General features: G+C 35.8%; 1 protein-coding gene across 2 annotated transcripts in view; it reads right to left on the bottom strand.

Annotated features, from left to right (window-relative positions):
* Positions 1-26,107, bottom strand: part of KLHL1 (kelch like family member 1) — a 267,853-nt gene that overhangs the window by 142,413 nt on the left and 99,333 nt on the right. For both annotated transcript variants that reach the window (XM_075714660.1, XM_075714669.1), the window contains one exon: positions 14,609-14,805. In XM_075714660.1, coding sequence (XP_075570775.1) covers positions 14,609-14,805 — 197 coding nt within the window. The remainder of the gene's footprint in view (positions 1-14,608; positions 14,806-26,107) is intronic.

Raw genomic sequence — 26,107 nt, 5'->3', positions numbered from 1 at the left:
ATGTTCAACATTGTAAAACAGTAGCTAAATAGGTTAACACTAAGTATGATGGATGTTAATATGGCACTATTTTGAAAAAATAATTCTAGGGGTTGCGAATTAAGATAAAATATTTGAGAAGTTATGAAGGAATGCACAATACACAAAAAAGTTGAAACAATCTAGTGATTCTAGAAGTACATGTGTTTGCCAGCTGGTATAAACCAGCATAGCTCTAATGACTTTAAGGAAATTATGTCAGTTTAGATTAGATGATTTTTTTCTACTCTAATTACTTTTTTAATAGTCATGGCAATAATGATCTCAAAATGAAGTAAGGCTATTTCTTTCCTAGAAGCAACTGATTCTTCTTCTTTTGAAGCATGTTTTAATTTCTGAAGTAACTCAGAAGCAATCGTCTTCAAATAGGCTTTTGGAAACGCAATTCCAAAAGATTAGAAATTATTTAAAGGAATCACTCAAATAAACAGGTTTTTTTTTTTCTTCTTTCCTTCTTTCCTTCCTTCTTTTCTTTTTATGTTTTTAATCACTCCTCTTATGCTATAGAACAGTTGTTCTTTGCCGCTAGGCTGAAGTCCACTGAGTGCCACAAAAGTGGGGTCACATATAAAGGGGATCATGAAGTGATATGACAAGCCTGATCATGAAGAAAGACAAACAATCTCCAGACACAGGAGTGGGGATTAGCTACAACTGTTAGTCGAAAAGTGACTTCTCCACCTAGGGGAATGCCAACTATCCCTAACTGATAGAAGTTAGCCAAAGTTAGCCATTCCTTATAAAATGTAAACCTATGCAACAGAAATAATTACTGCTTTCATTCCATGTCAGCATGGGGCATATTTTCAGACAATTTGAGAAACATTTTTATGAGTGTTTTAAGTGATGAGGTTAACCAGTTTCTCACATGCGTTTAGAAACTAACAAACTTCTTGGTTGTACTGGTTTTGGTGGGGATAGAGTTAAATTTGTTCATAGGAGTTTGTATGGGGCTATGTTCTGAATTTGTGCTGAAAACAGTGTGGATAACACAGGGATGTTTTAGTTACTGCTGAGCAGCGCTTACACAGAGTCAAGGCCTTTTCTGCTTCCCACACTGCCCCACCAGCGAGTAGGTTGGAGGTGCACAAGAAGCTGAGAGGGGACACAGCTGGGAAAGCTGACCCCAACTGACCAAAGGGATATTCCATACCATATGACTTCATGCTCAGCAATATAAAACTGGGGGCAGAAGAAAGAAATGGGGGATATTTGGAGTGATGGTGTTTGTCTTCCCACGTAACCGTTATGCATGATGGAGCCCTGCTTTCCTGGAGATGGCTGAACCTGCCTGCCAATGGGAAGTACTGAATGAATTTCCTGTTTTGCTTTGCTTGCATGTGCAGCTTTTGCTTTACCTATTAAATTGTCTTTATCTTGACCCACGAGTTTTCTCACTTCTACCCTTCTGATTCTCCCCTCCATCCCACACAGCGGGGAGTAAGTGAGGGGCTGCGTGGGGCTGCGCTGCCTGCTGGGGTTAAACCACAACAGGTGAATATAGTCACAGTAGAATTAGAGGATTTTCATAAAAACAACCAGACATACCCAGACAGTTCCCGAGCAGCAGTCGCTGCTCCCCAGCCAACTCCTCCCAGTTTCTATACTGAGCATGATGTCATATGGTATGGAATAGCCCTTTGGTCAGTTTGGATCAACTATTCTGGCTGTGCCCCCTCCCATTTTCTTGTGCGCCTGGCAGGGCATGGGAAGCTGAAAAGTCCTTGACTAGCATAAGCAGTACTCAGCCACAACTAAAAACATCAGTGTGTTATCAACATTCTTCTACTAAATCCAAAACACAGCACTATGCCTGCTGCTAGGAAGAAAATTAACTCTATCCCAGCCGAAACCAGGACACCTTCTCATGTATTTTATATGTTGATCATATAAAAATCACATGTTGATCTTATTGGTGCTGTATACATTCGTTGTTTCCTTTTCAGAACGTATTGCATGAAGAAAGCAGATCCAATGCAGTTGATGAGCTTTTTAATAAAGATGTAATTGCACTTTTCTGTTTTTTAAATAAAAGTACATGGTTCAGAATATTTTAAAATACTTTTTTTTTAATATATATATTGCCCTCTGTTGCAGGTATCATCTATTACAATGTCTTAACACCTTTGAGTCTAAATGAGTTAGAAAAATGTAACAGTTTTTACATGGTATATTTCCATTAAAAAAAAAAAAAAAGAAAAAAAGGATTTATTTCTGGTAAGGAACATTACCAGTCAAAATAAGACAATATGGTATTTCTTAGTGCCAAGAAAAAAAGCATGATGAACAGTTGTCAAGGGGGAGGTTGCAGGGAGAAAGAGCACCAGACAGTGCGATGCTGAAAAGTTCAATTTAATAACTGAACCAAAGCAGTGGATAAGCTGTGTCAGGAAAAACTTCACACTCCCACACATACAACCTACACACAGTTCCAGTTACTGAAGCTGGCCCTAAATGTGAGCTGGCACAGTGGAGCCTGGGGAATGCAACACTTGCTTCAGCTCAGTGTTGGATGTCTGCACAACATTCCCCTTCCCCTGACCTTCTGGTCCCAATCCCTATTACTGGGGAGGTGTCACACAGGCCGCCAATGAAATCAGTCCATGATGATATTATGCATCTTTCCAGCGCTTTCACGTTTTGTTCTCCTCTTGCTTGCTGACCCATGGCCTGTACCAAGTCTTATCACACTCTGTCTTTGTTTGCATTGTATTGTCAGCCACGGCTCATTGTATTCAGTCACCCAACTCCAATAAGGAAGGTTGTGATGCTCCCATGACAAAAGTTAAAACTGTCTGAAAGTTTGCAATACCACAAGAAATGTTCTAAATATGAATAAACCAAAATATTTTATGAACCAGCATTCACAACAATTTTAAGGCTCACGCTGGGGTAACATGCCAATGAGATGGAAAGATCCATGTCTCATCTATAAATAATGAATATTTTTTTTTAATATAGATTAAGTGAGAACATGCCCCCTTCTGTTTCCCTGGTTCCGGTTAGGAAGAAATACTTGCAAATGATGTTTTTTTCCCAGTATCTCTGTGTTACGATTCTATAACATCTGTCACTCCTGTTTTGAAGGGCACCTGTACATTGACAGAGCACTGCAAAGCTTCAGTTTCTGATACTGCTTCAGGGCAGAGCAGGGCTAACCTTTACTCTGAACAGTTTTCTTTTTTTTTCCAGTACTGAAAGCATCAAAAGAGATATCATTCTTTGAGATTTTACTGTCTTTATTCTTCTTGACTTAGTCAACAGAGAAACAAGCTGTCTGCCCTGCATGAGACTGAAAACATTACTGGCAGACAAGATCAGAATGAATACTCCATCACTCTCAAGTCTTCACTATTATCACCAAAATTTAGCCACTGGGTATGTCGTACCCTTGGAAATGAGGAGCACCATCTCTGAATCAGTAACTCAAAATGTCGTTTTGCTTTTGAAGACAAATCACACAGTCTCATCCTGACTGACAGCAAATACTCCTTAGTATACCATCCAGTGCTTAAGAGACAATCTCGTAAATGGTATGTGTTGTATATCAAAGCTTAATGAAAATAATATTAAAACTAAATTGTAAGCTCTCAGTTTGCACCATTTTGAGAATACGAGTCACTGATGATTGCAGAAAGCAGAGCAATGACTGAAGACAAGAATCTTGGTGATGGAGTTTCTACAGAGTAAGATTTCTACTGGTCATATATTCTTCTGTTTACTTTCTCAATCATAGCCTAATGCTTACGATTGAACTTTTCTATTGTGTCCCGCTCCTGTATCTTCCCTTCCTCGTTTTTCCCTGCCAGAGCTCCCCATGTTAGTTTCAGTTCAATCACCCTGTCCAATGTTACTTCCTTGTCCCCTCCCACCAGCTATGTATTCCAGTTAGGCTATATCCTCTTTTCTGTTATCTGAGAAACCCACAGAAAGCACTAGTATGTCTTCTTTCTAACCTAAAAGACGTCTTCTCAATCCTAAAGTATTGGGAATAGCAGACAGAAAATGCATTTACAGGTTATGTCAATGCTTTCTTGGTACTCCTGAATTGGAACTTCAATGCATACTACATTTTCAGAGAATTTAGCCCTCAACTTCTAATTTTCTACTACACACACAATCTAAGTATTCTAGAGGGTTCTTGTATTTAGCCACTCTTGGATACCCTTTTGTGAAAACAAAGTATGTTTATCTCCAGTACTGGGACATATCCTTCAATCTTGCCAAAGACGTACAACTGTCAGGTATTTGATTTTACACTAGTTTGCAGATTCAAAGGCTTTGAATTTACAGCTACATAATTCAGCTGTCTTGATTCTCATCTTTGCTGTTTTCCACAAATGCCAAGAAAATCCCCTAAAATTCACTGTCTTTGGAGTGCTTTTTTAGTGTGATATTTGCAGTTCTGTATGTGCTGACACAGATTCATGCTATCTGATTTTAGGCACCCACCAATGCTTTTTAGGTTAAGAGTCTGTTTGCCCTGAGCTACCACTATGGACAGTAATTTATTTATGCCTACAGTTTAGGGATATGAACCAGGATTTATAAATTGATATATTCTTCACTTGAGAGACTGAGATGTAGATCTGCTGACCTGACAGACAAACCATCACCGGACTCACTGAAGAAAGAAGAGACGTATACCCTTAATATGAGATTATATTTCTGCTGGCACTCTGAAGCATAGTTAAGTATTAGTTCAATGGGATACTAATGTTGCTGCTGAATATTCAGGTTTCTGGAATTAGAATAAACTTGAAAAACAAATTAAAACCATAGGAACTGTTGAGTCCCGTCTATAATGTAAAAAGATCATTCAGATGAGAGTGCTACTTTTCAGAGCAACACTCTCTAGGAATAATACAGCATTCTGCCATACTAACCTTTTTAATGTGGCATTTAGGCAATAAAATGGAAGTTCCTGATGATAAAGAAGCCATCAAATTGTGATTAATGCACTATAGACTATTTGCTTAACTATTTTCCTGTAGATTTCACAGCATTTTACTACCAGCAGTTGTCTTTTCTATTTCCTATTAATTATCTTGTTGTCCATATGCTACTTCTTGAAATGCTCTTACTTTCCTCTTCTCCTACTGTGTCTTGATGGAGTGGTACTGTAACGTGCCATGTCACAGCTGTATTAAGCAGAAGTTATAAAAAAGCAGCACACTGTGCTAAGTGCTGATTACTGTCAAACAAGCATCTTAAAAAATATCAGAAGTGTGAGAAGTGATCTATGAAGTACAATTTCTTCTCAAAGAAGAAAAGAAAAAAAAGAAATTGGAAGTAAGAGTCATAACAATAGTCATAATAAAATTTTAATAACATGAATTAAAAAATGATACTGTAATATTTTAAGAAAGTCATACTGTCAAGAAAAATAAACTAATCTAAGGTTAGTGTTGTACATAAAGATCAAATTTTGTGTTTTGGTTGAAGTTAAGGTCATCACAAGCATTTTGGGACTGTTCTTTATGTTTGCACTGTTTCAGTCTTGTTCAGTTTTGTGTATTGCTAGTATGGCTTTAAAGTGGTAAAATGGAGACAATTCTAAACTTCAAAAAATATACGTCCAGGTAAGGAATAAGTGATACAGTGAGTTCCAGTATGTTTTTCTTTTTCATCTCTGCATCTCTGGTTTTATTATTTATTTCAATTTTTCTGGTGTCTTCGGAATATTTTCAACTTAATTTTACTAGTCCAAAGGATGTTAAGAGAGAGAAAGGAGACGAAAAGAACCCAAACAATTGGAGTGTCAAAATAACAACTTTAACATTCAGAATTTAACTAGAAAAGTGAAGGGATCTGATTTTGTTAATTAGCATTCTATGTAGACCTAAGAAGTAGAGACATAATTAAACTTTTTACTCCAAGCTAGTGTATTTAAAATTAACTCCTTTGAAAGGAAAATATATAAGCAATTTGAATATAGGAAGCCATACTTTTCTGTGTCCATATGTCATAATGTACAAGATGCATAACATTTTTTCAGGGACACCCTGCCATGTCTAAGAGAAGAATGAGAATTACTAATTTAGAAAGAGTCCCAGAGACGCAATGATCAGTGACATTTCAGCAAGATTTTAACACAGTGTCTTCTCACTTCTGTTGTCAGTGGTGCAGGAATAAATAGTAAGTTGTATATGTGCACAACTATGTAATTTTTAAAGCCTATGTGTAACTTTCTACAGTACATGATCGTTTTAATACTGAATATTCCAAATTTGTGATTAGAATCCACAAGGCAAAAAGCATAAACCAAAACAATCACAGTTTTCTGTAGTTTGATCCCAATCCTCTCTCCCCTTGAAAAATATGTTTAATGGATTAGTATGTCCATTTTAGTCCTAGGCATATGGAAGCATTTAATTTTCCAGCTAAACTACATGGATTTTTTTTCCCCAGCATGTTCCAAGATAATTTCTTGCACATACTGAATTTATATTAAACTTGTGTCAAAAATCTTAAAAACTTAAAGAGTTCTTACAACACCAAATCTCTTTTAAAAGTGCATGCAATGTACACTAAAACCAGTGTTCTCATTACAGTACAGTAGCTGCAACATTTCCAATTGAGAAAGTAATAAATTGTTTCAAGTTAAAAAACAGATAAATACTGCTATGGATGGAAATGTCCTATTTTAAAAGTTTTTTTCTTAAAGTATTTTCCTCAAAACTATTCTTCTTTTTTCTCCAAATGTTAAGAACATAATATATTGCATTTTTAGACGAATTAATGTTCAGCAATATGAGTAACAATGTAACCTTCCAGTGTGTGACACAGTCTCTTCCATAGTCGCTCAAGTACTGTAATCTATCACAATATGCTCTTAGGTGGCTGGACAAATGTTTAAATGGGCTTTTTAAGAAGCAACAATAAAACACAAAATAAAAAAAATGAAAAAAAGTTCTGTTGCTGCCTGGAGTCACTCTAGTTTTCTATGAACACTATCTATCCTAAGAAAAAACATCTTACAGATCATCCATTAAGTGTAGGATGCCATAAAGTCTGAACACAGCCTGTACAGATCTTCTTGCAGATTTATATTTGCTATTTACAGTGCAAGTAGGACATTTTGTATAATAATATATTTTGGAAATGTATGCCTGACAGAGCATAAGAAACAGAAAATCACAGAATGCTTTAAAATTTCAGTGCGTTACTGCTAACTTGTTGCTAACATGTTACCAATAGCTTGTTGCTAATAAAAGTCAATTAAATGTTAGCTCTGGTAATCCCATCTGTTGCACATTGCCTAAAAAATAAAATTAAAATAATAAAAAATATCTGAACTTTTGCTTCATGCTGTCCCTCATACCTAAGGCCATTGAAAATGTACAGGAGACACATTTAATAGCCCGATAGAATCATTTTGGTTCAAAGTGACCTCTGGAGGTCATCTAGTCAAACTCCCTGCTCAGTGCACAACTAACTAGGTCAGGTTACTCAGCAACATTTTCAGTCAAGTCTTGAATATCTCCAAGAACAGATCCCAAAAACTCCATCGGTTGTTGCTTTGCTAGTATTCAACTACCCCCATGGTTAAAAAAAAAAAAAAAATAAATTCCTAATATCCAGTCGGGATTTCCTGTGTTCCAGTTTGTGTCTGTTGCCTATCACTCTGCACCTCCAAGAAGTCTGGCACCGTCTTCTCTATATCCTCCAATCAGGCGGATGCAGAGGTCTCCCTTAGCCCTCTCTTACCTAGGTTCAACAGGCCCAGCTCCCCCAGACTTTCCTCATACACCATGTGCTCCAGCAGCCAACCAGCTTGGTGACCTTCACTGGACTCGCTCCAGTGTATCGATGTCTCTCTCGTACTGAGGAACCCAAAAGTAGACACAGCACTTCATATGTGGTCTCATGGGTGCCAAACAGAGAAGGATCACCTCCAACTTGCTCACTCCCGCTAATACATCCCAGGATGTTGTTTGCCACCTTTGCTGCCAGGGTACATTGCTGGCTTACGTTCAGCTTGGTGTCCATCAGAACCCCCAGGTCCTTTTCTGCACATCTGCATCCTAGACAGTTGCTCCCCAGCCTGGACTGGTGCATGGGGTTATTCGTCCCCAGACTGCAGGACTTCGCATTCCCCTTTGCTGAACTTTGTGATATACTTGTCCGCCCATTTCTCCAGCCTGCCTTCTAAATAGCAGCCCTGTCCTCAAACGTATTGATCATCTCCCCCTGCCAGTTTGGTGACATCTGGAAACTTGCTGAGAGAACTCCATCCTATCATCTAGATCATTAATAAAGTTGTTAAACAGTATTGGACCCAGAAGTGATTCCTGAGGAACACCACTATTTACTGGTCACCAGCTGGACTTTTTACTACAGATCACAACTCTCTGAGCCTGTCTGCCCAGTCGGCTTTCCACCCATGTAACTGTCTATTTATCCATATGTCACCAATGTGGTTGTATGGAGGTCAAAGCGGTCAAAGCAAAGTATGAGAGGAAGTTAACCAAAGCTGCTATCTGGTCAGTATCTATTGAACAGAATCTGGTCAGCTATTTCAAATAATAGAAAAGCCAACTGATGAACCTAAAAATAAATCATGTTAAACAGCATACGTTAAAGAACTGTTAAATTACAATACTAGAGAGTTTGCTTGCCGCACTTGTTATCTGATCTTAGCTAAAGCCGTATTAACACTGAAATAAACCACTGATGTCTGAATGTACAACTACAACTCATTAATAATTGTCATTACCATCTATCAGTATCTCAATATATTTTTCTTAATTTGAATACGGAGTATTGTTACAATATTTCAATATGTTTCAGGATAAGCTGTTGTAAATGGAACTGGATAGAAAAGGTTTTACATATCACTCCTTCCCCACTCCACCCCACCAAGTTTTAACTATGAAATTCTGTGGCTTAGATAATAAACATAACTCATAACATGATCACTGAAGCTCTTCACCATAAAAGATCATTAAAAAATTTGCATAAGGCACACACTTCACATAAATGAAATGGATGCTCCATCTACAGTATAATCGGAATTCTCAGTAAGTTAAAGCATCTATATAGAGTCAGTACATGTCACTGAGATTACTTACATGCTTATAATTAAGTTTGAATAATGTTTTGCTGTGCTGGGACTAATGACCCTTACAGTGTGAAGCACAGAACTGCATCTATGAGAGACTAAACACCTTCCACCACTTCATTCAAAGGCACCTGCAAACATTCTGCATCTCCCAGGCTCGGAACTGTAACATATGTTAGGGTCCTTTATATTGCTAACATTTTGACTGGGTTACAGACACATCGATCGCTTTATTCATATACATTCTTCTGCTCATGGAAATTTTGCTTATGGACATCCTCCTACTCAGTGCTTCAAAGTAATTTGAAGATTTTCGAAGTTTATGTTTAGCAATTAATCTTGGAATATGATGAAATAAAAATGTAGAACGAGCTCTATCATCTCAATCGTCAAACTGCAGTTTCAAGATGCAAAATGATCACTGAGCTTTAAGTGAAGTTTCCTCAGAGGGAAAGCACTGACAGATTACATAGTTGTATCTATGAAGTATTTCAAACAGTTGAAACAATCGGGCTTCAGTCAAATGGCATGATATTGAGATGAAGAAACTGGTAGCATAACTTGGAATGTCGCACTCTAAAGTTCTAAGATTTATCTGTATGTCATAACACAAGCAGAACCATGTTCTTTACTGTGAGAGAGAAAACAAACTACAGTTGTATTCAAAACCTTACCAAGTATGAATAATTTTTTTAAGAATTTCCCATGCTTTAAAACCAAACTGCAATTATCTATTTAAGGAAATATATGACAAACTTTTCATCTCTCCATATTTACTAACATAAAAAAGTAGTTGTTATGAGAAGGGCTAATGGCACATCAAGGCCACAGAGTTCATTAAACTAGCATGGTCTATTACAAACTTTCAGCAATAAAAATATAATGGTTCCAAGTAAAGTACATTATAAAAAGACACTTATTCTAAAAAGAATTGCATCCTAATAAGGTTGCCATCACAATTTCAAATTAGACTTTATTCTGTTTTATAGAGAGACAGATAAGAGCATACACTATGACTCTAATTTCTGACAAGTATGACAAACTGATAAATTACTGACTTTAGAGGTTAGCTTCCCTACATATGAAACTCCTGATAACTAGAAGAATAAAGACCTGTCACTAAAAATGCATTAGAAGAATGCATTTGCTTTAGCTTATTGATATTTTCCATTTTGCTGCTTTTGCTTTATTTTAAAAGACATCACACGTGCATTTCACTGTACTAACATATAAGTCTGACAAATTAGGAATTTAAAGTTACCAGACATATGGCTTTGCAGATTGTAAATTTACAGAAATTGGAAAGCAAGTAAAAACCAAGATTGTAATTAAAAAGTACTAAGTCTTAAATCAAGAGACATGCATATTTATGCTACCATTTAAATTAGTAGATTCATTAAAAACAAACAAACAAACAAAAAGCCCTGAAACCCCCACCACACCTAAATGCCAAAAAAAAGAAACCAATGAAACTTTGCATTTTTTCCTCCTATTTTGAACTTCTTGCTTCTAATGCTTTAATTTAAAATGTTGCTGCCCACGTTCCAGTTATAAAAAGTACAGGGAATGCAAAGATAGAAATCTCCAACTTGCATTGTTCACTAATTTTTCATTAAGTGTACCTTCCCCTCTTGCCTCACTACCCTCATAACATGTTATCTGGCAAGTGTATTTTCTAAAGATTTTTCAAATGTTCTCTGGTTTTCCTTCACTGCTTTTCTTATGTTCATTTCCTCACTGCCTCCTCTCCTCCATACACACATTTTGTTCTCCTCATTTAGATTTTGCATTTCAAAAGTCCAATTTGATATTTCACACTGCAGATTAAATATCTCAGTAAATACCAGGGATATTATGCCTCTGCTCATGAAAAGGGATATATAATTGTACAGTTAATGAATTTTACTTCCATGAGAAGCTTTCTCCAGGCTCAGCAATGACTCTTTGCATTTTGAAAAAAGTTGTCACATTTGAATTAAGTCTGGACATACCTGTGTCAACTATGCAAATAAAAATTTGTATTCATGGCTTCCACAGATTTCATGGTTGAGGGATATTGAACAGTTATCTAATGTGACAAAAAAATATGTGTTGGAAATGATGTCTCCTGAAGTCAACAAGATTCTTAAATTCAGTGGTCTGCTCTTTAGCAGCTATTTCTTCTTCAATATAAAGAAATTTCCAAGCTCAAATGTCTTGTCTTCATAATACATTATGTGAAAGCCCAAAGCAAACTGAAAATATATACATAAATTATTTTTTTAATGAACAAGACTGTAATTTAGAACTTATAAAATACCAAGTCTGACACTAGGCAAGGAAATTGCTTTTGAAAAATGAAGATTAAAACATTTATGGAGATTCAATGAAGCAAACCATTTTCATGAAAATATATTGATTTTCATTAAAATGCTATTGTGAAGACAACTGTGAATGACTTTCTAATTGAAACTAATTGGTGGAGGAAAGCTGTAAGACATCTGCCAGGTACAATGCAGTCAGACAGTTATCCTGAGGTTCCAACACTTAAAATGAGTACCTCAAGTAAGGGCTACAGAGAATTAGTCTTTTTTTTTTTTTTTTTTTCTTTCAGGAATCAATTAATATTTAGTTTCACCTACGTAATTAACTAAGAAGCAAAATTATTCCAAGATGAGATTTGAGTCGTATCTCAAAATTATTACACAATTTATAGCATATGCTATGTCTATAAGTCTATTTTTGCAAGTTTATTTGAAAAACTTTGCCTTGCTCTCCATTCCCACAACCAGCGTAGAATTATTGTTTCTTTGAGTTTTATTATCTCAAAAAACTTTATGGTACAGCACTATTATTTCTGCTCAGGCTGAGCTGTATTTCTCTACAGCATTATGGCTAGTAGAATAAAAATTATTTTTGTTGTTGACAGTTCTTGGCTACAATATTTAAGAGACATATGATGGGGTCAAAAAGAATTTCTTGTGCTTAATATAGAGTAGATATTTTTGTAGATGCAAAGAAGAAGATGAAAGGTATATAATTTCAGTCATTACCTTCATTTTTTCTTTACCTTGGAAACAAGTATATCTACTACATTTAGTTTTGTTATTTGTACTCTATTAAAAAAATGTTTGTTTTAATGATTAGCATCGTAGAACTGGCTATTCAGATAGTCAGCTATAATTCCCTATTTACTGAACTGTTACATTACTAAAAGACTCTGGCATTATAGTGCTAAATATACAGAAACTCAGTATTTCTAAAGATTGAAAAAAGTGTAGAAAGATATCATATTATTTCACTCTTCAAAAGCTGTTAGAGTTCTTGCAAATGTTGTCAAAGCTTCCCCCTCTGCCCCAAGTTTTCTCCCTAGAAGTGCTTTTCATATATGAGAGAGATTAATTTTCTGACAATGCCACTACTTATATGAGAAATAATTTAAGTAAATGCTTAAGACAATTGTCTAAGGAAAATTCACTTCACCTGTTTTACGTTTCACATTTTCACAGAGAAAAATTGTTTTTCTTTACAAAGCAGAAATACCCAAACTTTGAAACAGGTATTCACTAATCCGTTATTCTGCCTTCATGTCAGAAACTTCTTAAGCTATTTATTTGCTATAGCTTGCAAAGAATGGTAAATTTTTACAAGCAAATGACTACACAATATGCCAGATTTGAGGGAGTACCATTATTTCCTATTCACAACAAACGAGCTTTTGAAGTGCTATCCTGGAAGAGGATTCACAGAGCCAGAATTTGAGATACATCACTTGCAACTCTTAAATAAAGCACCCTGAAAAGCTTTAAAGAAAAGGCCTTGAAGTTCTCTTGAAAGCATAAGAACTTTTTTAAAACAAGGATTTCCCCATCTTTTTTTAAAGAGGGCCCCCCCTCAAATCCTCTGCATAACACAGGAGGAGTTTGTTAACAAACTCGCCCTTGCCCTACTTGAGGTTTGTTCTCATGACAGACGATAGTGTTTCCCAGGAAAAACAATAATAGATTATATAATACAAAACCAGTAATAGATTATGTAATATAACTAATATTTTAGAAATGGGAACAGATCTTTGTGATCTTTGTAATACATCAGATATGTATCAGTCACAGGTCTTCAAATGTACTATAATGAGTAATTTCATTCATGCCAAAAATCTTTCAATACATTGTTTTAAAGAATAATGAGAATTTTTTAAACTCAAGGTTCTTCTCTATTAGGTTTTTTAAAAAAATGTTTTCATTGTCCATTATATTGCTTTTCACTCAAAAAAAAATCAAAGCAATGTACAAATCTAAAAAATATCTTGATAAAAAGGTTAATTTTTTTCAACCCATACCTGTTCACTTCTAATGCAATCTCATTCTAAGGTAGATCACATGAATTCTGCTCTGACAGCTTATTTCTCTCCACTGACAGGGTTAAACTGACTAGCTTGGACCTGGAAAACTACATTTTAGATCACAGAATCATAGAATCATAGAATCGTCTAGGTTGGAAAAGACCTTTAAGATCATCCAGTCCAACCATTAACCTACACTACCAAGCCCACCTAAACCAATCAAGGGCAGACTAGACTAAACTAGTCTAAATACAGAGGAAATTAGAACCAGCCACAGAACTATCTCCACAAGTGTAAAATGGATATAACTACCTGAGCTATAGTGGTAAGAAAAACACAGTTAAACCTGTGAATTACAATATGGTATTAGTTACAGAAAAGAATAAATAAAGTAAGGACATAACTGCTGGACAAGCAAAGCAGATTCTTCGAAACCTGCTGTACTACTTCAATAATAATTTCAGTATAGACCTTAAGGGACCATTATTTCTCAGAAATTATATGTAATCTGCTCTTCATGTAAGCTTAATTTCATGAGCCAGATGTTTTTAATTTTGTCAAACTATGCAGAATCAAATGGCTACCGATATGATTTAGTTTCTGAATAAGTAGCATATTTTTGTTTAATTGATTCTGACTAATTTTTAATATTAATGCCATACCTGTTCTGTCAGGTGTAACTCAAAAAATTTAAAATACTGTCAGATAAAAGGCTTTCTGTCTTCAACTTTCTGTCTTAATCTACTTCACAGCTGAATAAAAGGAGGGATAATTCTTGACCAAAAAAAGCCCCCCAAACTTCCCTTGGTCTTGTTCCCATGCAGAACAACGACAATTACAAAACTTCCCTAAAGCTAAACAAAAAGGAACAATGATTAAAAAGTACTCTAAGGACTTACAGATACTTTTTACTATAATCACCTGTATGCAAACATGCACCTAATTAAAGGTATATACTGTTCTGACTCAGGAGACAGTGCATTCATCCTAACAAGCTTATTCTCATAACTTCACTGAAGTTGAGAGGAATCATCACTCCTATGGTTACCAAAGGACCACTAATGAAATAAAGTTCCATTTAAGTACAGAATGGTTTCAGGCAGAAAAGTAACATGATATTTTTACTTACAGAAGATATAGAGGATTCACAAGATCATAATTTAGATCTTTTAAAATTGCCTTACCATAGTGTAGTTGTGAGCCACCTTCATAAGCTCTGTGCATCCTTGCGCATCAGCAAATGCTCGTATTCCCAAACAGTTGGATGGGTGCAAAAGCTTCATTAGAAAATGGCAGCAAACCTCTACTACTTGTGGGAGCTGGAGGAGGCAGGCAGCTGCTAGAAGATTTTCAATGGTGTCTTCTTTCAATTCCAGACAGCCTAAAAAAGAAGGATTGATAACACATGCAAACTTATTTACATGGTATTTACAAAAAATGCAGTATCAAAAGATCTTTTATAAATAATCCTAGCTCTGTATAAATAAATAAAAAGTGAAGAGAAGGAGGATTAGTCTCTCTGACTGGACTCCTCAGTGGTCTGAACATTACAGTATTAGAAATATTTTAAACTACTCAACGTTTTAAACTATTCAACTATATAATAGGGAAACAAATAGAGATGGTAAAGTGTGGAAAAGACGACTTCGGAATATTGGTTTTGTTTCTATATTGAGAGTAAAATCTAAGTAATTATCTGGATATCAACCAAGCTGTGATTTTTTTTTTTTTTCCATTGAAATTGGTGATAAAATTTGCATTATCTTCAGTGGTACAGAGCAAAACTCACAGCCATTTATCTACCTGCCAAGAATGAAATAACTGGCTAACACAGTGTGACTAAAACCATAAAAATATCTTCAAAATAGGGCTTAAAATCTTCAAACTTTGTGTTGCTGACTTGTAATGTGACTTTGGGACTAATTTTATCTGAATATTTTATGGCAGGCCTCTCATAGCATATAGTTATTCTAAAAGACTTTATATTAGCTAAAGGAACAAGGACGCATAATATTGATATTCTATAATTAATACTTATACTGCACTTAATTTTGTAATTTCACAACTCATTATCTTCATCTTGCACTGATACACTTTGCCCTGGTTTCGGCTGGGATAGAGTTAATTTTCTTCCTAGTAGCTGGCATAGTGCTGTGTTTTGGATTTAGTAGGAGAAGAATGTTGATAACACGCTGATGTTTTTAGTTGTTGCTAAGTACTGCTTACACTAGTCAAGGACTTTTCAGCTTCCCATGCTCTGCCAGGTGCACAAGAAACTGGGAGGGGACACAGCCAGAAGAGTTGATCCAAACTGACCAAAGGGCTATTCCATACCATACGACATCATGCTCGGTATAGAAACTGGGGGGGGTTGGCTGGGGAGCAGCGATTGCTGCTCGGGAACTGTCTGGGTATTGGTCAGCAGGTGGTGAGGAATTGCATTGTGCATCACTTGCTTTGTATATTGTTATTATTATTATCATTATTATATTGTTGTTACTATTAGCATTACTATTTTACTTTATTTCAATTATTAAACTGTTCTTATCTCAACCCAGGAGTGTTTCTCACTCTTACTCCTCTGATTCTCTCCCCCATCCCATCAGGGTAGGGGGAGTGAGCGAGCGGCTGCGTGGTGCTTAGTTGCTGGCTGGGGCTAAACCACAACATACTTTTTAATAAATAAAAAGTAAAATAGAACAAAATAAACTTAAAGAATAATTTATTTTAATGAGGAATAAGTGTCATTCTTGTCATCATGCTCCCCCAAACGTGACATTTTTTTTTTTTATTTTACATTAGTATCTCTTACATTAATAACTTAAATTATAAATTAGAGACCACAAGGTCGTCTTGGAGAACCAGAAGAAAGAATAGGAAACTACATTGTGCAAATATAATATAAATTTTAAGAAACTAACACTTCTGATTTTATTTTGCTGTGCTTGGAAAAATAAATTCAAACTATAAGAGGATTAAGCTTATATTGATCTTTCTGTTCAAAGTAATACAGTTCAACTGTTAGATAAACTTACTCTTTTCCCCACACAAATTTTGTATTTGTTGTCACATAAAGAGAAATCTACAAATCTTAATAGTTCTATCACATGGCATTGAGCAGTTCTAAAATCCTCCATTTCACAACAGAATGCCATTGAAAAGAAAAGCTGCTTTATATTGCAGTACCAAACCCAAAATACAATAACTTAACACTGAAGATCTGACCTTTTCTCCTTCTTTCACTGTATCTGGAGCTTTTAACATACGATGGAAACTGGGAGGTGATACTTCATTATATTTAGTTATAATACACCCTTTTGCAAAGGTTAGAGCATCAGATCAAGTACACAGCATAATTTCAGTGGTTTTCCTCTGCTTATTTTTATGCATCTATTAATGTCACATGAGTTCCTCTTTATGTTATCTGACTTTCTCTCATCATTTCTGTCCACCACGCATTTATGCAATGTGGTCAGAAGGCACATTCAGCAGTTGATTCTTACCTGACCCATATATTTATCAATGGCACTCCCACATTTGCTGTATCCTTGCAGGAAACCACTGGCTCAACACACTACTCATTACCTAGAACATAGTTCCACTGTGTCATGTGGAAGCTATCAAAAGATAGTTGTTTTCAGGTTAAAATTGATCATCTCAGTACCAGAAGGAAGAAAAATAAAAATGTGCAAAAGAGCTGTGAAAAGTAGATTGACTGAGAAATGTGCTGATGGAAAGAAAATTAGAAAAACGGAGTTTAAAATCTCTTTTTCTTACATGCTATTTATTTTTCAACAACAAGCTCTAAGAAGTCTCTGGCCTTACAAAGCTGACCCAGATAACATTTGCAGAATGACATAAGGATTGAAAGAATCACCACCCTTTATGAAGAAAGGTAATAATGTCACAGTTTGGCTTTTTATCACTAAATGTATCCTTACGAGAAAAACTTAAAGGAAATAGTTAAAACCACATCAAGCTGTTTATTTTCAAATTGAAGATATTTTCTGTTATCTGTAAGGAAAACTTTAGTACTAGTAGGATAAAAATAAGTTTAAGACAATAAAAATTATCTGTTTTATAAATTATATATTTCTTTCTGTAATCAACATGACCACTTTGAAGGAAATCCTTCACATTTTTATGGAAGAGAGTGAAGTTTCTGCCTTACATATTTATCAAGGGAGGAAACACACAATGGCTTCTGGGATACCTGGGGATATGAATATATTATTTTTAACTAAATTCAGAAATGCCAGTTTACTACTTAATATATCTAGGATAAGAGCTAGAAAATTACACTCAGCTTGAGCTGAAGAGGAGTTTACTGTGCTTTTTTCTTTCAGTACTGTCTTACCTTGCCTTTTTTTTTTCTTTCTGCACAAACATGACAAGACATAAGATAGGGCTCTCCAGAATCCTGTTTTTACAAAGCATTAGCTTCAATAGTAGATAAGTATCTAATCCATCTAAATGTTTTCCAGGTCTTACTTATCTTCATTTTTAAACATAAAGACACCTTCACAAGTTTGGTCACAGGCACTGTATTCACTTTTTCAGAAGGGCACTGCGACATTTTTTTGCAAAGTTCTCTGGGATATCAAGCATTTAGCGTGGTCAAAATTTGCAAAAAAAGCTGTTAGGAGGCTCAGTATATACAATGTCCACTCTTCAGACAGTTTCATATTGAACATTAAAATATCAAAGCACCTATTAAAAATGTTTAATAGGATATTCAAGGGGGCATTAATATTATTGCTTCTTCAATTCACCTCCCCTTCACATTTTTATGCAATAAGGAGCTTGCACAAGTACTTCAGTGTGAGCAAAACAAATTAACCAAAGCTTAAAATCTCATTTTGTGTTACATTAATTAGTATAAAAAAAAAATAAGAAAAAACAATCAAAAGAACTTTAATGGATTCTAATTGTTATTCTAAATTATAGCTCTATTTGTGATAAATTTTATGTGTATTTCTTATGCAGAAATTAAAATGCCTATCTTTAGGATGCATTCTTATAATGAATACATAAATTTTATTACCTCATTACCAAATGTGAAGCAGAGATAATATATAAAAATTCCCTGATATCTTTATACTTTTGCTAAATCTTTTTCCAAGTTAACGGACAGTTTGGGCATTTTTTTCCTTTTTTTTTTTTAAATCTTATCTTTTGCTGTTTTTCTTCTACTCCTTATGCTACACTGTTAGAACTAATTTTGTGTATAGGGAATCACTGCATCTTTGACCACCTTTGCATGATGTTAATAAGGTCAGTGTGTGACACAGGAAGCAGCCTCCCACAGCTATTGACCAACAGATATCAATACATATATGGTGGTACCACTCAGTAGGTACTGCTCACTTGGTCTGTGCATACGCAACAAATTTTAACCCAGATCCGTAACACGTGGCAGTAACATTTTACCTCATGTGCACAATAAATTTGTTCTCTCTTGTAATTACACATTTATCCATTCTTATCAAGACTCTTCAACATTCTTAAGACAACTGTGAGTAAGGGTGCACCAGTGAAGTCATGGGAAGAGCCAGGGAATTAGAAACAAAGACTAGAACTAATTCCTTTTAATCAGGTATTTATCTTTTTAACTTTTCTGTTTCATGTGTCTTGATCAGTTGTGTTGCAGTTTTGAAGAGTTTCTGAATGGAATTATTTCCATAGGCTAACCAGTTGTAGGAATGCAGCTTCTCTATTAGGTCTCCATTTTTTAAAATAAAGGCAGTAAATGGTATCAAGGTAATATTTAATCAGATTTTGCATAGTAGATGAATTGCTTACAATTATGGTTACAAGAAGAAATTGCTTTTTTGAAACAGCATCAAATTCCAGTGAAGACTAGAAAAAGCTTATAAAAAAGGTGGTATGCTTCATATTGCTATAGCAGACCTTTTTGGCATGGTTTATTATTATTCTTACCAAATTTTAGGTATCTGCCTGGTAGCCACCTGAGCTAATCATCTGAGATCTCCTTTTACAGTCAATGGAGAGAAATATGAGGTGTTAGGTCAGTTTTCATCTGCCCTGTTTTAGTCATCTACTTTAGAATGAGATCACTCCCTAAGAGTGGCTATTTCTTGCTTTTAACTATAAACAGAGCACCTTCATTTGACTTACTGAGACAGTGTTGATATTTATATTTGCTGATATTAATTCAGTTCATCTGATCCCAAACATACAGTACTGGAATCATTGGAATCATCAGGTATCAGGTGATGAAGGGTCTGGAAATGCTTTAGTTGCTTTAAACACTCTTTGGGTCCAATTCTGATGATCGTTCTCTCTGTTACTGTCAACTCCTGGTAATGACATAATGTGTAATAATCACCTCTTACATCCATCCACAAATAGCAGCCAATGAAGAATGCAATAAAAAGTGGTTTCCCTGTAGCAGAACATCTTTTAGTCTCCAGCTGATTTCTGAAGTGAATGTTAAGGTTTTGATTTTGACCTACGTCTTAAAAGATAAATTCTACACTGTATCATCTCCCACACTTTCCAAAAAGATGAAGTTCTTTTCAGAAAAGTAAACATGACAGTATATTCACTTTGCAGAGTTTTCTCCTGATCAAACTCTTCTTTATTTTCTATTAATTATTTGCTGCAGACCATGGTCATCAGCTGCAAGTGAGGAAGACAGGCACTCTATGGCTGATTGTGTTTATTTCCTTTCAGTTTGGCATTTAGCATCAGTGAAAATTCAGAAAGGCAGCTCATTTTTTTTCTGTATATATTCAAATACACAAATAAATACTACCCCAAAAGGGAGTAGTCTCCTACTCAATAGATAGTTCAATTTAAACTGGGGAAAAAACTTAGGATCTGCCCATTCCCTATTATCAGACTATTAATCTTAAATACTAGCAGCCAAAACCTAAACCAAATGCAAATTAACCCCAAAAGTATGTATGATCCAAAGATGTGTTTACTTGAGGATGCTGATGAAACACTTGTTTTTTTGGCAGCCATTTTGGTATCAGGCACCATAAAAAAAAAAGACAAGTTAAACCATATGACTTAACTAGGAAAATTACATTTTCCCCAGTGGAAAAAAATTGTTTCCTAAGAGAAAATTTTTCCTGTCCTGAACAACTTCAATCCTCCTCAAGTCCAAACTAAACTGAGTCATCTGATTGGAACAGATTGATTTTCTGTTCATACAAATCTCTTTTTTAATCCCTGTGCATAAAATTCAGCTCCTGAAAAGGACATCTTATTTTAACTCCTCTTCACACAGAGGACTTAGAATGATTTTTTAAAAGTAATTTTAATTTACATTTCTATTAAATAATCTCTAAAAAAATTTAAAGTTAAAATCAGGAAAGCATTCACTTGATTCAGATATATAACTTTCAACTACGATTAGATACTTGACTACATTGTCAGTTATGGTGCTAGTGTTTGAACTCTTCACTACCAAACATGACTTCAAAATTATGGGAATTTGTAATTTCAAATAACATTTTTATATGACATTTATATTTAAGTATCATTATGTTTAAAAAATAATTTCTAAATGATTTTGCAGCCATAAAAATATGTAGTTTGCCAAAAATGAACAACACAGTAACATAAGAATTCTTATAAATTAAATGGCTTCTCTCTTTTAAAAAACTGCACAATTATTTACTCCCTAATATTGCCTCACTTTTGTTTGAGTAAACTGACTAAACTGGCATAATCATGTGGTCATTTGTGAGTACTGCCAAAGTCCACTGTATTTCAATGGTGTGGAAAATTACAACATTGCAGAGTGGTAAGGAAATCCTATTAACAAATTAATATCCCCCCTAAGCAGGAACCTTCTTGCAACTGTCTGGCTAAAGATCAGAAGAGTATATTAGACAAAATATGCCATGATGTGGTACCTTTTCATCTCCTGGTCTGGGAAGAAAAAAAAACCCCAAAACTGAAACCAACAAACAAAAAACCCTACCTCTGTTGTATAACTGAAATGTCAAGTTTTTAAAGAAAAATTGTCTGCTGACTTACAAATATCAGCTTTTTAGAGAGACATTAAGATGCTACTTTCTCCTTACAAAGCAACTGCCATTCATGTGCCTTAGTTTACCTTAGATATTTGAACTTAAGTCACCTGTAAGATATACATACAAATAACAGGAGTAAAAATAATAAATAATTTTAGCTGTGAGTCAAATCTTCATAAAACCTTTTTATAAACTGTGAAGAAAGACGTGTTAGTGTGTTAACTGAACATAATTGAAGATATGTTTTTCTGTTGGCTATAGAAAAATTGTTAAAATATGAATATCATTGTTGGCATTATTTGCTAAAGATTACTAGTTTGTACTTGTGTAGATGATCGATATATTAATAATGAGACCACCAGTAATTCAACTATTATACAGTTATATTTGGAAATGTTAAGCTTAGTTTTATATATAAATAGAGGAATACAAACTCACAGGTTAAAACATAGAAAAAATCCCAAGATAAAGGTTACGTCCAAAATACACAGATATAAACAGGATTTTACTAACTAAATTTCCAACAACACAAATCTTGCACTCATACACCAAATAGGGTGGGAAATGACAAGAATTATTCCCAAAAGCTTATTTCAGATATAAGGCCTTAGTTTCCCTTAATTCTTTTTAGTCAATGGACTTCAATATTTGGGTTTGCTTCCAGACTGTAGGTCCTGCTCATTATGCAGCACACATTGAAAACCACTCCGGGAATTTACTTTTGTAAACAAAAGCAAACTTCATACTGAGGACGGTGAGGAAGTCTTATTCCGAAAGACTTGTACTGAATACTAGGTACATTTCAGGGAGAATTTAGTCAAATGGTGGCTTTCTGTTGATGGTATGAAGGGGAGTGTACCACCTTTAGCTTCCAGCGCACTGCTCAGGCTTCCAGAACTATTCCAGATGACCTGCCTCACACAGGTCCATTTGCTACTATGAGAACCACACAGTACACACTCTCAGTATCTATCTATATCCCAGTGAGATACAGCCTTTATATTACACCGAAGACAATCAAGCCCTGACCTCTGGGGGAAAAAAAAAAGAAAAAAAAAAAAGAAAAAAGGAAAAATGTCTCAAGGACAAAGGAGCTCATCTTTCAGGTTTGAAGGAGAAGTATTTTATTCTCCACATCTCAAGCTAGGTCAGAAGCAGGAATACTCACCTCTGCCAGAATAAGCTTCTCAGCTTCTCAGGCGATGATTTGGCAGCTCGCGCTATGGTAGCACAGAGTAGTTCAAATCCATGCTTAAAGAACAAAAGGTTACAGAGATGGAGGCATCAATTGCCAACAAAAGATTTTTGCTTATGAGTCCACCTTACAGCCTAATGAAATCTGCTTTGCTTTGGGCTGGATTCCACTGCTGGGAGAACCGAATACTACAGCCACGTCGGGTTCTGCGACTACATTTCAGCACAGTCACTGTGTGATGGGCACAGAATAGAAAGGGAACAAAGGTACATTTTACAATGCAGGGACAGGAGCAGAGAAACACATGAAAGGTAAGGACCTCTTTCACAAACTGCCATTGTGATTTTCCTGAATTTTTTCTTTGTTTTTGGAACTGTGGGTACACAGCTAGGCAGTGGATATCGGTACACGTCTCCGCTGCAGGAACTCCAGAAAAAAGCACATTAAAGAGGTAGCCCATGTTATAGCAGCCTGTCTGATCACTTCACTGATGTTGTTTATACAACAGCATGGCGTGCACCAGATGATAACACAGGGGGATGGCACTCCACTCAAAGGAACCCTCTCACTTTTCAGGCACATCCTGTATTAACGTTCAGTGCTTGGGGTATTCCCTCCTTGGAGATGGAGAACTTTGAACACAGCAAGGGACGGCTTTAAAAATGCCCCTTGCAGTGCACTCAGTCAAACTGTTCTCCCCCTCCACACTCACCGCTTCCCCGAGTCTGCCTGAATTTATTCTTACTGACTTCTCAGGAGTAGCAGGTTTCACCACAGTCCAAGGAGAGAGTCACTAGCTGTCTCCCCATAACAGTCTCCGTCATTCTGTATACTCAAAATTTATGGATACCCTGTTCAGAGTTCTTTTCCAAGCAATTATCATATGCTGCATCAAAAGAATGAGAAAACAGCCTAATATATAATAGCAAATTTTGTCCCTTAATGAAGTAATCTGGGTAAAAGGAGGAACAGTAACAGCTCATTTTATTGTATAACTCCAGAAATGAGCAAGGACTTAAGTGTTTTAGTGACAGGAATGGAAAATATCTGCTCCAGCTGGACACAAGATCCTCAGAGCAGGGATTGCTCAAAAAAAAAAAAAAAAAAAAATTAAGGAGGCAGGCAGTTATACTAAATGGGTCTGTGAAGATCTTTCCCACAGACCTGAATTACATGAAAGCCCACAGTTCGTTTCAGGATCAGAAGGATATTCAGTGTAGGAAGGTATTTGATTCCAAGCAGGCTGACATCCACAGGTGGAGGAGGATGACAGTCGAGTTCTACAGTTACAGTGAGGAACTTTGGAAGATTCTTGCATTGTACATATGGACAGTATAGCTGATAATTCAATCCAGGAATAATCCTTGATGTTGCACTAAGACAACAACAACTTAATGAGGAACACTATATGAAAACGTGAATCTTATCAATTGCTCCGGCACTAGTAAATTAAGCAGAGCAAAGGTATGTCTAATTTGGGAAGTGTAGTCAATGCAGAACATCTGCAGACAGATAATCTGAACGACAGCTTTGCAGATCATCAGATCACTACCACCTTCCCACTTCCTAAATTGGAGCAATCCTGATAAACAAGGCTTCTGTGGATAATTGCAACTCTCTCTTTAGTGACTCCTGAAAAGGGGTTTATGACAAGTATCTGCTCCTGGAAGAGAACCTCACAGGAGATCTTCCATACCCAGAAGTTAAGTTTATTAAAGGTCTACCACCATCTGGTGTGACTTATGACCATTTTTCTGTACTCTCCATTACACAGTGGCTAACAAAGTCTTCCAGGTCAATTCAATTACCTCAACTTGTCCTTTTATCACTCACCCCAGAGTTCCTGGAACAAGTGATCTCCCATCTGAAGTGAATGGAAATTCACAAGGGCTTATTCTGTGAAAGTGCAAAGTCAACCATCAAGTACATGGCAGAGCAAATGTAGTGGGACAGCAGCAGGTAGATAGTCACCTGTGAAAAGTGCTAGATAGACATGGTCCATGTTCACAGGGGTCCTAACATGATACCACAGAACAAACAACTCTTGAACTTACTCAATGTCACAGAGGTAGAGCCAAAGACCTTCACAATGCACACAGTATCAGGGATCACTCCAGTTCTCAATGTGATGAGTATCTCCTAGAGGGGAGTAGCCTTGACACACTGTAAAAAAGCTACCATCACCGAAGGGCCAAGGATGTTCATCTGAGTAGGTGCCTTTAATAATATACATACAGCCTTACATTATATCTATTAAGTCAAGCTTGTCTGGGACTTCCCTCTAGCACTGAGGCTAACTGGAATGACATGGCCTCAGTTATACACTAAATTATCATCCTCCAAACCATGGTAGTTATATTCAAACTGCATGCTGAAGAACGATCCTGTGCCTGCGATAATCCCTGGACTGTATGAACACTATAAATTGGCACAGGCCAAAACTATGTTAAGTATCATTCTCACTGTTTATTTGTATAGACAACTGAGTTTCAGCAATAACACCCCCCCCCCCAAAAAAAAACCAACCCAACCCAAACCAAAACCAAAAAATAAACCTCCCTGGGATGTTTAATGAGTAAAGCTTCTATTCTGAAGGAACCCACGGGTCCTTGTACTTAAAGGCAGTTTCTTTCTTGCTACATCCCTGTTGTCTGCCCTGTGTGTGTTATTAGATATAATACTGACAGAGAAGACACTTGACAGTCCTTTAATTAAAGAATCCCCCAAATAATACCTAATTAAAAACTATGCAGTAGGGCTTGAACCTTTTCCATGTATGATCCATGCTCTTTTTTTTTTTTTTCAGATGTGCATAAATAAATCAAGGATTTTTTGTTTTCTATTAGTTAACTGATTTTTGCTTTTTCAGTTTCATTAACAATACGAAAGCACCAGGCTATTCTTCTAATCACTGTTGGGAACACGTACTAATTAGATAGACCGATGCAGTCTGAGGAAATCTATAGTAACTTCAGAGCTCTGTTGTAACTTCAAAGGAAGGCTCCCAGAGTCACTAATGGCAGCAACATACCAGAAGCTCAATCTCTGGTTCCAGTCCTATCTAAAACATTTAAGAATAATTGAAAATAATGAAAACTCAAGTTTCAACATCAAGAAAGAAGCATTACTTAAGAAAATGAGGTAAATACTTTTCTGCATTACTGCGTATCTTGAACTCTAAAAAGATCAAAGAATACATATCCATGTATCCCAGGGCACTACGTTCTCAGTCCTTGATTTTCTGCTGTCAATCACCTTGCTGCTTGAAAAATGAAACACACTTTCTGCATAGCCATTGCACATAGTGTTGGCTTCAGAGCTCCTCAGCTGGCTCACATGAAACATTCAACAGACGTGTAAAAGAGGAAGCTTTGTTTCCTGTTAAGTTATAGTTCTATCACAGACAAAACATACTTTGTTTATTTTAATAAACCAATCAAATGCAGCAATGTATGGATAGATTAAACCCATACCTTGCA

Source organism: Pelecanus crispus, chromosome 1 (assembly GCF_030463565.1).
Source record: "Pelecanus crispus isolate bPelCri1 chromosome 1, bPelCri1.pri, whole genome shotgun sequence".
NCBI lineage: Eukaryota > Metazoa > Chordata > Aves > Pelecaniformes > Pelecanidae > Pelecanus > Pelecanus crispus.
Note: the sequence above shows the minus strand (reverse complement) of the source record. Positions and strands in the feature narration are given on the sequence as shown.